At 38.1% G+C, this 14476-nt stretch overlaps 1 protein-coding gene across 5 annotated transcripts in view; it reads right to left on the bottom strand.

Annotated features, from left to right (window-relative positions):
- Positions 1-14476, bottom strand: part of SPAG9 (sperm associated antigen 9) — a 122067-nt gene that overhangs the window by 46101 nt on the left and 61490 nt on the right. For all 5 annotated transcript variants that reach the window (XM_011999229.1, XM_011999233.1, XM_011999231.1 and 2 more), the window contains 3 exons: positions 12635-12842; positions 11643-11742; positions 5769-5890 (listed from right to left, as the gene is read on the bottom strand). In XM_011999229.1, the coding sequence (XP_011854619.1) occupies positions 5769-5890; positions 11643-11742; positions 12635-12842 (430 nt within the window). The remainder of the gene's footprint in view (positions 1-5768; positions 5891-11642; positions 11743-12634; positions 12843-14476) is intronic.

Raw genomic sequence — 14476 nt, 5'->3', positions numbered from 1 at the left:
CACTCAAAAAACAAAAAGTCAAAGCAAAACAAAAAAACCCCAAAAAAACAAAAAAACCCACCAGTCACTCATCTCAAGGAATTGTGAGCTAATAATGTTGGAAAATCACATACAATGGAAGAAGTAATAATCATAACCCAAGTAAACAGGAAAGAAATCTTTCTAAAGAAAACTACACAAGACAAAGGAGTTAACATGTCCCTTTATTTTAAAAAAGGTAATTTTCCAAATGATTTTAAAATTACTTAAAACAAATACAGCCAACCTAGGAATGCTACATATTCTGTGCACCTGAACTCATATTTTGTCTATATTCTAATTTTCTCAAAGATCAAGGTACTTACACCAGAATGAATTAAATATCAGAAATAGATTACTTAATCATCTACCTATGTATTATCCACAAACTGAAACCAAAGCAAACAAAATAAAAATCCCAAAAAAGTTTCCAAATTCTTAACTCCAAAACAATCTTCGGCAAGATATTTGCTTAAAACACTAATGTTAACTTTTTCTTCCTTTGTAGATACAATGGCTGGGAAAGTCAACTTTTTAATAAAGTTATAGAGACAGAAGAAATAAGAGTGTAGACTGGTTGAAAAAAGTTTATATAGTAACTATGTTTGCTAAAAACTCTCAAGCACTTAGATAAGCGTGAAAGCTGAAAATATATGAAAGGCAAAAAAATAGTTGAGCAGAAAAAAATGATGAGAAAGCATTAGATGAGAACAGCAGCCAAGAACACCTAGCTTAAAAAGCAGTAATATTAAAATATTCAAAAATCATACACACCAGAATATTCCCCTAGGTAAGCAGCCCAAGAAAAAAAATGAGTGAGAATCTCAATTAGATTGTTTTCAGAAAGCAAGAACTAAACTCATTTACTTTAAAAGAGAGGAAACAAAGAAATTGACAAGATGTAGAGAAACCATTAACTAAACACAATGAAGTGTAAATATTTATAAAAAGGAAAAAAATTGAAATGTGTTCTACAGGAAAAACAAATCCTATAATATAGTTTCTAAAGTTTACATTAGCCATGAAGCCAGTAGACAAGACAGATATTCTGCAAACTGGAGGGTATATAGGACATTTTTGAAAAGACACAAAGTCCTCAGTGGGCTTAGAAAATTCACTGTATGATCCATATATTATCCTACTCGGCTTGCATGTCTTCAGGTGCATGAATATACTGCTACAGGGTCCTCGCCATCACCTAAATGTGACTCAGGCTGTTCCACTATAATATGTTGTGAATTTCCCTGTACTGTACTTTTACTGGTCTTCTTGCATCAATGACACAACAGCAACAACATTTTAAAATTATAGTTAAAAGATTAACTGGCAATGTACAGAGTCTACTCTTAAGGGAAAAGACTACAAAAAGTCACGAGGATACCAAATGGAAACACATGATGCTGCCTCTGAGTATGTATGAGACCCGGATGAAGTAGAAATAAAGCCTTTCTGAGATGGCAAAAATAAATAAATAAAGTTTACATTAAATGTACACATTCCCAATGAAGAGTTACCTTAATATATGGTGTATAAATTGAATATATAACCAATAGGATTAGCTAAAATTTCATTTTGAAATGATCAATAAAAATTCTTTATAAGAAAAACGTAACTTAAAGTGGCCTCATTTCTATTCAAGACTTAAATGAAGCACAAATTTAGGTCCAATAAATTTGAAAACTTTACTTATTAAAAACAAGCAAAAAAAAAACCAAACTGCCTGGCCGTTTTTAAAATCATAGAAGTTTTATTTGGATTTTAACACTGATTCTCAAGCTAGGTCCACAGATGAGCTTCAGAGTTACATGGTAATTCCTTGAGAAAATGCACAATTTTACCTAGTTCTATACATGTATTTTTCCAAAGGTGCATTGCTCTCTTACAAATTCTCCTGTAAAGAATTTTTAATCCCAAAAGGAGAAGAATCACCGATTTTGAGGTGAAACAAAACCGTCAGAACTATTTAGCAATCCCATTCACTCAGTTGCTATGTGCTAAAGATGCAATCGTGAACAAACACACAGTTGTCTCAGCCACATTGAACTTATAGTCTGTCCAGGGAGACAGGTAACTAAAAAATAACAGTAAAGTATGAAAAGTGGTATAATAAAATGCAGTGCCATAGGAATACATTTCAGGGAAAACTAAGGGGATCAAGGCAGAATTCCTGGAGGATGTATCACTTAAGCAAGGCAAGAAAAAAAATATATATATACACACATATATATATGTATGTATGTATGTATACACACACACATTTAGGAGAAGGAACAAACAAGCCTTGGTGATGCGCTGTGAGGGAAACTGAGAGGTGCAGGATAGAGAGCTATTCATTCACTGAAACAGTGCCTGTTGGTCCAAGAACAGCCTTGGGGGACAGAACAATAAAGATGACAAACTGAGCTTTATACATGTCAAATGTAAAGTCCTCCAGGTCATCTTAGGGGTGTCTAGTATGCAATTAGGAAATAATAGTCTTGGGCTCTAGAAAAAGATTTGGGATGGAGATAAAAACTTGGGAATAATTAGCCATGAAAATCAAGAAACAATGAGAGCAAATATGATTTCTCAAAGTATCAGACCTAGGACAGGAGTGCTGATATCTGAAAGATGAGAAAAGGAAGCAGATCCTGTTAAGATGACTGAAAAGGTAGAGTCAGAGACTGCAAAGGACACAGGCAAGCTGATATCACAGAAACCCAGCAAAGAGAGTTTTAAATAAGAAAGTTGAGGGATGAGACACCAATCAAGATAAAGGACAAATTGTTGAGATTCTTTTAAACTAGTAAAATCAGAAAAAGGTTGTGCTGGCATGATGGTGCATGCCTGTAGTCCCAGCTACTTGGGAAGCTAAAGGCAAGAGGATTCCTTGAGCCTAGGAGTTCCAGGACAGTCTATACAACATAGTGAGATCTCGCCTCAAAAAAAAGGGTAATCCTAAGTACTGAGTCCATATATAATGACTGAAATTTGTTATCACTGAATTACACAGAAGAGAAGCCAAGGACTTTCTTTTTTTTTTTTTTTGAGACAGAGTTTTGCTCTGTCACTCAGGCTGGAGTGCAGTGGTACAATCTCAGTTCTCTGCAACCTCCACCTCCCAGGTTCAAGCAATTCTCCTGCCTCGGCCTCCCAAGTAGCTGGGATTACAGGTGCACACCACCATGCCCGGCTAATTTTTGTAGTTTTAGTAGAGATGGGGTTTCACCATGTTGGCCAGGCTGGTCTCAAACTCCTGACCTCAGGTGATCCGCCCACCTCAGTCTCCCAAAGAGCTGGGATTATAGGCATGAGCCACTGTGCCCAGCCAGGAACATTTTTATTTACCATCTTTGACCAAAAGTATTCATAAGTAACTAAACTTACAGTAATATATTAAAATATTCTAATCTGGACTATTCTAGAGGTAAATGTATCAACATCTACAAAATGGAAAAGATAGTTGGTAGTCTGTTTCTTATCTTTAAAGTGGCAAAGAAACCAAAGCATCAGGATATTACTTTTATTTGATTTAAAAGACCACAGATATTTCTAAGCACTATAGGGCTTCTAAATGCTTCATAAGAAAAGAAAGTTTGGGGCCACCAACCTTAAAAATTTTGTCACTCATTACTGCATTATGAGGTAACACAGTGTACAAATTATATTCAGAAGTACTTCATTCTTGTTAATACAAACAGGCAGCATAAAGGAATTTTGTGGGGTGATGTATATCGATTCTGGTGAATTTTACTGCACTGAATATACATTTTTTAAGTTCTTCTAACATTTTTTTCATCTGCTCCTCAATTTTGCCAAGGAGTTAGTTTTTTAAACCAATTATGTCTTAAAAGAAACTTTTCAGGTATAATTTGATGTTAACTAAAATTAAAACATAAAAGTAAATATAAAAATGGAGTATTCCTTAAGAATTAAAATTTCAGGTTGGATGCGGTGGTTCATGCCTGTAATCCCAGCACTTTGGGAGGCCGAGACAGGCGAATCACGAGGTCAGGAGTTTCAGACCAGCCTGGCCAATACAGTGAAACCCCGTCTCTACTAAAAAGACAAAAATTAGTCAGGCATGGTGGTGTTGAGCCAAGATCGCGCCACTGCACTCCAGCCTGGGCAACAGAATGAGAGTCTGTCTTTAAAAAAAAAAAAGAATTAAAACTTTCTTAGCCCTCCATAAGAAACGCAATTCATTCAATTTCTTCCAAAGTTTTACTTAAACTTTAATGGTGACAGTCCCTTTCTGTCTAACTGTATGTACTTAAAATACTTTCAATCTCTCTTACTAGATATTTATTTATTTTTATGAGACAGGGTCTGGCTCTGTCACCCACGCTGGAACGCAGTGGTGCAACCCATGTTCACTGCAACCTCTGCCTCCCGGGTTCAAGTCATCCTCACACCTCAGCCTCCCAAGTAGCTGGAACTACTGGCATACTCCACCATGTCTGGCTAATTTTGGTATTTTTCGCCACGTTGCCCAGGCTGGTCTCGAACTCCTGAGCTCAAGCGATCCACTTGCCTTGGCCTCCCAAAGTGTTGGGATTACAGGCATGAGCCACTGCAACCGGCCTAGATAGACATTTAGATAGAACTTGTGTTTTCCTTCAAAAACACTTTACAATGTCAAGGACATAACTGGGAATCAATAAATTTAACATAAAATAATGCAAGCAATGTCACTCCACTCCAAAGTCATAACAATTAACAAACGAAACCTTTTGAGAACAGTGTAGTCTGCACTATAATTATACCAATAGATACAATTTTCTTTTAGCTTAGTATCTCCAAAAGTATATATTTTTAATTCCATATAGTTTTTAATTTCTATAGGGTCTTAAGTTATAAGGAAGGTACACCAAAACTGATTCATATGAGCCAGAATCCTGCACTGAAAGGAACTTTAGAGATCATCCAGGGCAGGGGTTGGCAAACTCTTTCTATAAAGGGCCAGACAGTAAATATTTTAGGCTTTAGGTTTCGGTTGCCTACTCAACACTGCTGTTGGTAGGCAAAGGCAACCACAGACAATAAGTAAATGGTGGTGGCTGTGTTCCAATAAAACTTTATTTAAACACGCACACAAGAGATCAGCTGGATTTGGTTGGAGGTAAGCTGCAGTTTGCCAGATTCCTGAACTAGGGTCCAGCTCCTTCATTTTACACACAAGGAAATTAAGGTCCAAAAAGGTTAAGCCACTTGGCAAAGGTCAGCAGGCAAACAGTCTAAGAGCCAAATGCAATATTCTTTTCAAACCATGTATTCTTTTAGAACATAAACTTTAAAATGATTATATTTACCATAGAGCTACAACATAATATACTCTGTGAAAGCTTAGAAAAATCAAGTGTTATAATTTCTTATTTAATTAAAGTCAACAGCATATAATGAAATTTAGGTAAGCCAGGAAATAACTAGCCATCAATCCATACATACACACACACACACACACGCACGCAAACACACACACACACACATACACACCATGTTCTTATGTGTAGCAGGAGTTCAATAAATTGTGTTGTATGAATTCAAAATATGAGTTTAAGTGCAATTCAGTTTTAAGCATACCCATAAGCAAAGGTGCTTTCATTTAAAACTTTCATGATCACAAAGAATATGTTCCCAATAACTACCTAAAAGGGCAATAACCCTGTGCCACTGAGCAGTTGGGGACATTTTAAAGGACTTTTCAATTAAATCATTTAAAAAATCAATTTTAAAAACAGTATGATACTTCTTCAGATGAGCTATCATACCTAGTAAATCTGCTCCTTCATCCACATCTCCTATTAGGCCTGAGCCAGCTGAAGACAGTTCTTCAAAGAGAGATTCTGTATTGCGATCAAAAGCTTTGTTCTCTATGCCTTTGGTGGGAGTGCTATGCAACAAGAACAACAAAACCAAATCAACAAATGACAAAGACTTTTTAGACGCTGTAAAATGAATACAATAGGCTAAGCTACATAGGACTTTCTTACCTATAATTTATGTTTACTAGAAAATATAATTTAAAAAGATTTCTCAAAGGCTGCCTAAGAAATTCTCACTAAGCTCCATGGAAATAGCTGGTGAAGAAATTATAGAATGTTTTTCTTGTATGATCCCAGCAAACACAAGCAGTAACGGCAGCTCCTCTGCTCTATACCAACTTCTGGTCTAAGTGCTTCCCAAAGATTACCTATGTCACAAGAAGGCAATTATGTGTGTAAAAGATGGTTAGAGTAGCATTTCTCATAGTGGCAAAAATTGAAATGAGCTAAATGACCGTTAACAGGGGACAGATGAGGTAAGTTATATACATATAAAGTTAAAATTTTTACCTTTAAGGTTAAAAACATAAATAGAGCTTTATAAACTAAAGAAACCCATTATACAAAGGTTTTATTTTTTAATCAAGTTGCAGAACAGTGTATATACTATATGCCCTATTTTGCAGGGGTATATAGGGGAATGGGGAAGTGTATATGTTTGTGCCTGAATACTCTTATTAATAGAAAAAACTCTGTAGACCATTTCCAGTTAAACATGGTAGAGAGAACATAGTCATTTATCATCTAATAACTCAGAAACTCAACTAAAATGGAAGTTAAGAAATTAAAAAGGTATACACCCAAAAGGACAAAGAGAATAGAAAAAGAAACTATAGCAGATGAAATGTGAACAAAATTCTGTAAGATGGAAAACAGATGGGCAAACAGTAGAAAGTGATTCACTAGACCAGAGAAGGCTGAAACCTAAGCCACTGGGGTTTAGGGAGGAGGTCAATATGCTGCCAGAACCCCTGAAAGGCCTAGGATTTGAAGGTACCAGCAACCACAGGGAGGGCATGTAGGGAGGAACATGTAACAGAAGGACAGGATAAAAAAAACTGTACAAGAGGCAGTACTGGACCTAGATACAATCCTCCAGAACAGTGAGACCTCCCTTCTCTTGGCACAGCTCAGTAACAATGGAAGCCAAGTTTAAAAGTTATAGGCAGGAAAGTGGAGAATCAGCATTATTTACTTAAGTATGAATAAAACAGCCACAGAGTACCAGATGTTTAAAGAAGGCCTCTATTATAAAAGAAAGGGCCCAAAACAAAGAGGATGTGACAGAGCCACTAAGAGCAAAAAAAGACAATGCAGGCAGCAGCGACAACAAAAAAACAAAGCACTTAATTTTCTTCAGAATAAATGTTGCATTCGTAAAATAGCAAGATGGTGTAAGAAGTACCAACCAAGAAAAAAAACTTAGAGAAAAAAAGAAAGAGGGTTTAAAAGAAAATCTGCCAGCAATTAGTACAAAGTAAGAGACAGGAAAGAGGGGAGAAAATAAATTATGACAGTCATTCCAGGATGTTCAATACATAGCTAACAGGTGTTCCAGAATGAGAGCAGAAGAAACAGTAAGAAGAAAGAGAATTTCTCAGAACTGGAAGATAGGAATGTTCAGATGAAAACAGTTAATTCATATAAGAAGATACAAAAAAGACCCCTACACCAAGCACAGCATCATTAATTTTTTAAAAATCAAGAAAGTAACAATCTTAAAAGATTTCAGAGAGTATATAAAAATGAGCAAGAACTCAAATAACAACACCCTGAACTCAACATGAAAATGAAGTAATGTCTTTGCAATTCTGACGGAAAAAAAACTCCCAACCTATAGTTCTTTATCTAGCCAAACTATCAAGTGTGTCTTCTTATGAAATTTGTAACATTCAAGTTCATAGTGCTCAAAAAAAAAAATTTACTTGTCATGCACCCTTTGCCTGGAAACCTAGTTAAGGATACGTTCTGTCAAAACAAAGGCATAAATCAACAAGCAGGATGATGTGGCATCCAGGAAACAAAAGATACAACAGAAGAAAAAGGTGAAAAGAATTCCAGGGATGATAGTGAGGGCATATTCCAGAACCAGAGCAACTATGACAGTAGTCTCAATTGGAGAATGGGAATAGAAGACTGCAGGAGAGTGAGCCCTAAAAAACAGACAGGTTTTGTGTTTGGTTATATTAGGGACTTTTACATTTACGAATTTCATAGTGTCTGCCAATGATTTAGTAACAGGAACACAGAAACATAAGGAAAAGAAACAAAATAACCCAAAGCTTTATTAATTTCAGAAGAACAAAAAGTTGTAAAGGAAATGAAATGGGCCGGGTGCGGTGGCTCACGCCTGTAATCCCAGCACTGGGAGGCCAAGGCGGGTGGATCATGAGGTCCGGAGTTCGAGACCAGCCTTACCAACATGGTGAAACCCCATCTCTACTCAAAATACAAAAATTAGCCGGGTGTGGTGGCGCCTGCCTGTAATCCCAGTTAGGGGGCTGAGGCAGGAGAATTGCTTGAACCTGACAGGCAGAGGTTGCAGGGAGCCGAGATCGCACCACTGCACTCCAGCCTGGGCAACAGAGCAAGACACCATCTCGGAGGACGGAGAAAAAAAAGAAATGAAATGTAATTATACTATATTCTGTGGCTAAGTAGAATTACAGATTAATTTTATATAGTCATACTGATATAAATAATGAACATTAACGGAATTTGAAATATAATAATATTAGGAGGATGAAAAGATGGTGCTTTAGGCATTATATCCTCATCTACTATAGAAAGCCAACAGTTAACATCACAGCCTTTTTCAACCAGGGTTCCTTATTTGATCTACAGAATACAGAAAACGATTTAAGTATTTTCTCCATTATCCCAAGGAAAGTACATGCCTAGAGTCCTATTCTAGACGCACAGGAGCATAGCTAATTCATTATATACAAGAGATGCCTTAGGACATTAGGACTGCATTTTCTCACAGAATCTCAGCTGAAAAAGGGAGGGATGAAGGAGGGGCAAGATGAGCATGTCATTTTAGATACCTGAAGACAAACAGCATAAGAGAAAGCTATGAAGTGATAGAGTCATGCACCCTTTACCGAGAAAGCTAGTAAGGATAAGCTCTGTCAAAACAAAGGCATAAATCAAGAAGCAGGGTGATGCAGGATCCAGGAAAAAGAGTGGCGACAGAATGAGAACCTGTCTGAGAGAGAGAGAGAGAGACAGAGGGTTCTGGATTTGAATCCCAGGTCCACCTCTTGCTAGCACCTCTGGTAATCTGGGACAAGCTACTTGAACAAGTTCTAAGTCTCTTTATTTATAAAATAAGCATAAAAAGTCTACCTCATAAGGTTGTAATTAGAATCAAATTATATAAAATCATGATGAAAACAGTACTAGTTAACATTTACTGAATGGGGCATTTTGCAATGATTTATCGTATATTGATTCATTTAATCTTCACAACCATCTGAGGCATTAACACAACACTGTTTTATAGATGAGAAAACATACCTAGGATTCAAATCCAAGACAGGATTTGAACCCACGCAGTTTTACTCTAGAGTCTGTGCTTTTAACCGCTATAGCGTACTGCACAATGCTTAACAGAGATCAATAAATGGCTTTATTTTTATAGACATTAATTAATTAAAGGATAAACTTTATGGAAGAAATGAAAAGAAAGGCAGTAGCTCCTGTCTGACATTCTTGAGCATCAATGAATTTTGGATAATCCTGATTAAGATGACATCTAATCTCCCAGCTTTGGGAGGCTGAGGCAGGCAGATCACTTGTGCTCAGGAGTTCAAGACCAGCCTGGCCAACGTGGTAAATCCCCGTCTCTACTAAAAATACAAAAAGTAGCCCAGTGGGGTGTTGCACGCCTGTAGTCTCAGCTACCTGGGAGGCTGAGATGGGAGAGTTGCTTGAACTCCGGGGAGGCGGTGGGGGGGGCAGTGAAAGCTGCAGTGAGCCAAGATAGCACCATTGCATCCAGCCTAAGTGACAGAGTGAGACTCCATCTCAAAAACAAACAAAACAGATGATATCTAACCATTTTCTTCCTACCACTAAACAGCCTTCCCATGTAAAATGATACTAAAATGAGACTAATTTCTTCCAATAATGAGATCATTACAGTTCTCAAGATGGAAGTACATTCTCTCTTCCTGATCTGGGGGAAGGTACAAAAGTTTATTCAAACATTTTTGTTTGATTTTTTAAATTACATTTATTTAGCATATGTACACATAAAAAAGAAATCATCTTCTGAACCCACCCAGCAGGAAACGTGCACAAACTCAAAGTAAGTGCTAGGGGGAGGGGCCCTGGCCCCAAGTTAGTGGCTGGGACAATGCAATCCTGTGAGTAAGCCCCAGTCAGGAGGGGGCTGGACTGAAGTGGCCGGCAGGCTGGAGTCCCCTGCTGCTGGCCCTAAAATAAGCATGCTCCATAGCCAAAGGTCTGTTTCATGCCCTCAAAGTAGCACTGCTGCCAGCCCTGCCATGTGCACTCTGTTACTTCCTTCACTCCTGCTTCTTAGTTTCCTCAAGTTACAGAAAGTATGGGATATGTCTTGGCTGTCTTTTTTCCCCTAGTTTGAATGCGTCCCCTATAAAATTCAGCTGTTGCCAATGTGATAGTATTAAGATGGGGCCTTCATGAGGTGATTAGGCCATAAGGGCTTCTCCCTTATAAATAGGATTGGGGTCCTTATAAAATAATGAGGCTTTATCCAGTGTTCAGGGCTCACTTGTCCTCCTGCTATGTGAGGACACAGAGGTCCTCCCCTCCAGAGGATGCAGCAACAAGGCACCAACTTGAAAGCAAAGAGCAGCCCTCACCAGACACCTGACCCTGCCAGCACCTTGATCTTGGCCTTCCTAGCCTCCAGAACTGTGAGAAAATTAATTTCTGTTCTTTATAAATTGTCCAGGCGCAGTGGCTCACGTCTGTAATCCCAGCACTTTGGGAGGTTGAGGCAGGCTGATCACTCAGGAGTTCGAGACCAGCCTGGGCAATATGACAAAACCCCGTCTCTACTAAAAATACAAAAAAAAAAAAATTAGCTGGGCGTGGTGGTGGGTGCCTATAATCCCAGCTACTTGGGAGGCTGAGGCAGGAGAATCCCTTGAACCTGGGAGACAGAGGTTGCAGTGAGCTGAGATCACACCACTGCACTCCAGCCTGGGCAACAGAACAAGACTCCGTCTCAAAAAAAATAAACAAGGATGGGCGTGGTAGCTCACGCCTGTAATCCCAGCACTTTGGGAGGCCGAGGCGGGCAGATCACCTGAGGTCCGGGAGTTCGAGACCAGCCTGACCAACATGGAGAAACCCCATCTCTACTAAAAACACAAAATAAGCCAGGCGTGGTGGCACATGCCTGTAATCCCAGCTACTAGAGAGGCTAAGGCAGGAGAATCACTTGAACCTGAGAGGCGGAGGTTGCAGTGAGCTGAGATCACGCCATTGCACTCCAGCCTGGGCAACAAGAGTGACGCTCTGTCTCAAAACAAACAAACAAACAAACAAATAAACATATAAATTACCCACTCTGGTATTTTGCTATAGTAGTACAAAATAGACTAAGACACCATCCTTCCTGCTCATACACCTAATTCGTGATCCTACAAAGATAACATTTAACAAAAAATTTAAACCATGTACAGTGTCCAGTTTCAAGAATAGGAATTAGAATATAACACTAACATTTATTCAACAACATTTTGTCCAGTCAGAGACTGGAGAACAGCGTTCATGGGAGTTGGGGGTGGGGAGGTGGAATATGTCTTCATCTAACATTTATGTTACCTTGAACCTTTATATCCACTGAGATCTTTGTCCATATCCAGCTCAGGAGTAGATTCAATGATTGCTTGAACTTCTGACTTCTCTTCATTTTCAGCAGAGCCTTAAAAAAGGACATGATGAAATAAACAATACATATATTACATAGTACCCCAATATAAAAATCCTGTTGTTTTTACAGTTGTAAAGGTATCATTTGAACATTTTTTTAAAATGTACAAGACTGGGTTTTAGGAAATACAGCATTATACAATATATCATATATTCAGTTAACAGTTCATATAAAAAACTAATAAGCAACCAAAGACAGTTTTCCTTTGTGTTTTGTGGAACACAGAGTGCAATGTATCTAAGGCCCTGCTTTCATTCTTATTTAAAAGATGAAAGTTAAAGAAACTGAAGACAAAGACTAAACTAAGACAGGGGACAGAAAAGAACTGTCCTCCTGTCTTTTAGGCTCTGTGACCTCCTGGCCCCCAACTCCTGGCCCCAATAGTTTCTCTCCAAGACTAATCAAACATTACCTCTTTTAAGCACTGAATACAATTAAGTACAGTCTTATCTCAGTATTCATGGGGGATTGGTTCCAGAACCCACCACAATACCAAAATCTATGGATGTTCAGGTCCTTTATATAAAATGGCATTGTATTTGCATATAACTTATCAATATCCTCCCATATACTTTAAATCATCTCTAGATTACTTACAATACCTAATACAATGTAAATGCTATGTAAATAATTGTCATACTGTACTGTTTAGGTGATAGTAAGAAGAAAGTATGTACATGTTTAGTACAGGCACAGCTATCATTTTTTTTTTTTCAAATATTTTCAATCTACAGATGCAGAATCACAGATACAGAGGGCCAACTATATCCGCCTATTTTATAAATACAAAGCAGGCAACACCTGCAAAGATTATTTTCTGACACCCACATTATCTGGGTTTACTGAATACTTTCCTAGTAAGTAAAGAACTAGGGTCACTCACCAGTAGATACATTTCTAGTTTCTTGGGCTACCTGTACTTCAATGTGTTTGCTTATCTCTGATTTATTTGGCGCATCTGTAACCTTCACAAATCCTTCATTTTCTTCCTTTAAGGGAGTATCAGTAGGAATTGTTGCCACATCTGAATTAGCTGTTGATGCTGGAGTGGTAGCTTTAGATCCGCCTTGGCTAACATCAGAAAGCTCATCCTACAAATAAAAATAATTTAAAATAAAATTTTAAATGATGAATTTACTCTAAACCACATTAAATGGGTTAAGAAATAAATCTACCAAAGAAAGTTCTATTGTTTTGTTTTGTTTTTTTTTTCAAAATAAAGGCAATAAAGAGCCACTGATTACCAATAAGTAATCTCTCTAGACCCTCCGCAAATAATTGGGAAATATTTAAGTAAATTGTATTTTTTCAGATGAGATTTTTCTAAACAGAAAATTTGAAAATAGAAGAATTATTAGCAATAAAACTATACATTAATGTCAACATCATTCTTAATGGCAATTGCAATATTGTACAATCACTTGGTAATAAAGACCTACTTTAGAACATTTAGAACATATGGTCTGTAATAGCTGCTCTAAAACAGAAGTAGAATAAGCAAATTCTTAATCTCGGGGTATCTTTGTGAAGTGTGGTATTAAAATATCCTGCATCTAAAGCATGTGAAGTGCTTAAAGTGCTTGTTAAAATGCGGTGGCTCACACCTGTAATACCAGCACTGCGGGAGGCTGAGGCGGGCAGATCACGAGGTCAGGAGTTTGAGACAGCCTGGCCAACACAGGTGAAACCCTGTCTCTACTAAAAATACAAAAATTAGCCGGGTGTGGTGGCAGGCACCTGTAATCCCAGCTACCTGGGAGGCTGAGGCAGGAGAATCGCTTGAATCCGGGAGGCAGAGGTTGCAGTGAGCCAAGATCATGCCACTGCACTCCCATCTCAGCGACAGAGCTAGACTCCATCTTTAAAAAAAAAAAAAAAAAAAAAAAGCAGGGGGAGGGGGCAGATTCCGGCCATGCACATGCCTGTAATTCCAGCTGAGGTGGGAGGTTGCCTTAAGCCCAACAAGACCCTATCTTTTTGAAAAAAAAGAAAAGAGGAGGGAGTAGAGAGGAGTAGACAGAGTCTAAGTCCAACTCCAGACTTAATGCACCAAACTTTGGGCAGTGAGAATAGGTCATCTATATTTTAACAAGCAATCCAGGTGAGTTACACACTCACTGAAATCTGATTACTATTATAGGATCTACAGATAGGTTTCAAGAGGTATATGCAAATTGAAATTGTATGCAAAAATTTGTGTACAATGTATTTTTCTGGGAAAAGAATTATAGCTTTTATCAGATATTCAAAGGGGTTTGCAGCTCCAAAATAATTATAAACAACTGTCCAGTGGCTATCAAGAATGAAGCAGTTCTTTTGGAGCACCCAGGTTTTAAGAAAAGAGAAACTGATAAAAAGTTTACAGCCACCACCACTAATTATGATAATAATAATAATAATAGGCCGGGTGCAGTGGCTTATATCTGTAATCCCAGCACTTTGGAAGGCCGAGGCAGGCGGATCTCCTGAGGTTAGGAGTTCAAGACTAGCCTGACCAACATGGAGAAACCCTGTCTCTACTAAAAATACAAAAAATTAGTCGGGCGTGGCAGCACATGCCTGCAATTTCAGCTACTCGGGAGACTGAGGTGGGAGAACTGCCTGAACCCAGGAGGTAGAGGTTGCGGTGAGCCCAGATCGCACCATTGCACTCCAGCCTGGGCAACAAGAGCAAAACTCTGTCTCAAAAAAAAAAAATTAATAATAATAATAATAAGGATTAGGG

This window comes from Mandrillus leucophaeus, unplaced genomic scaffold, assembly GCF_000951045.1.
Source record: "Mandrillus leucophaeus isolate KB7577 unplaced genomic scaffold, Mleu.le_1.0 Scaffold59, whole genome shotgun sequence".
Lineage (NCBI taxonomy): Eukaryota > Metazoa > Chordata > Mammalia > Primates > Cercopithecidae > Mandrillus > Mandrillus leucophaeus.
The sequence above is the reverse complement of the archived record's forward strand: the minus strand, read 5'-3'. Positions and strand labels throughout refer to the sequence as shown.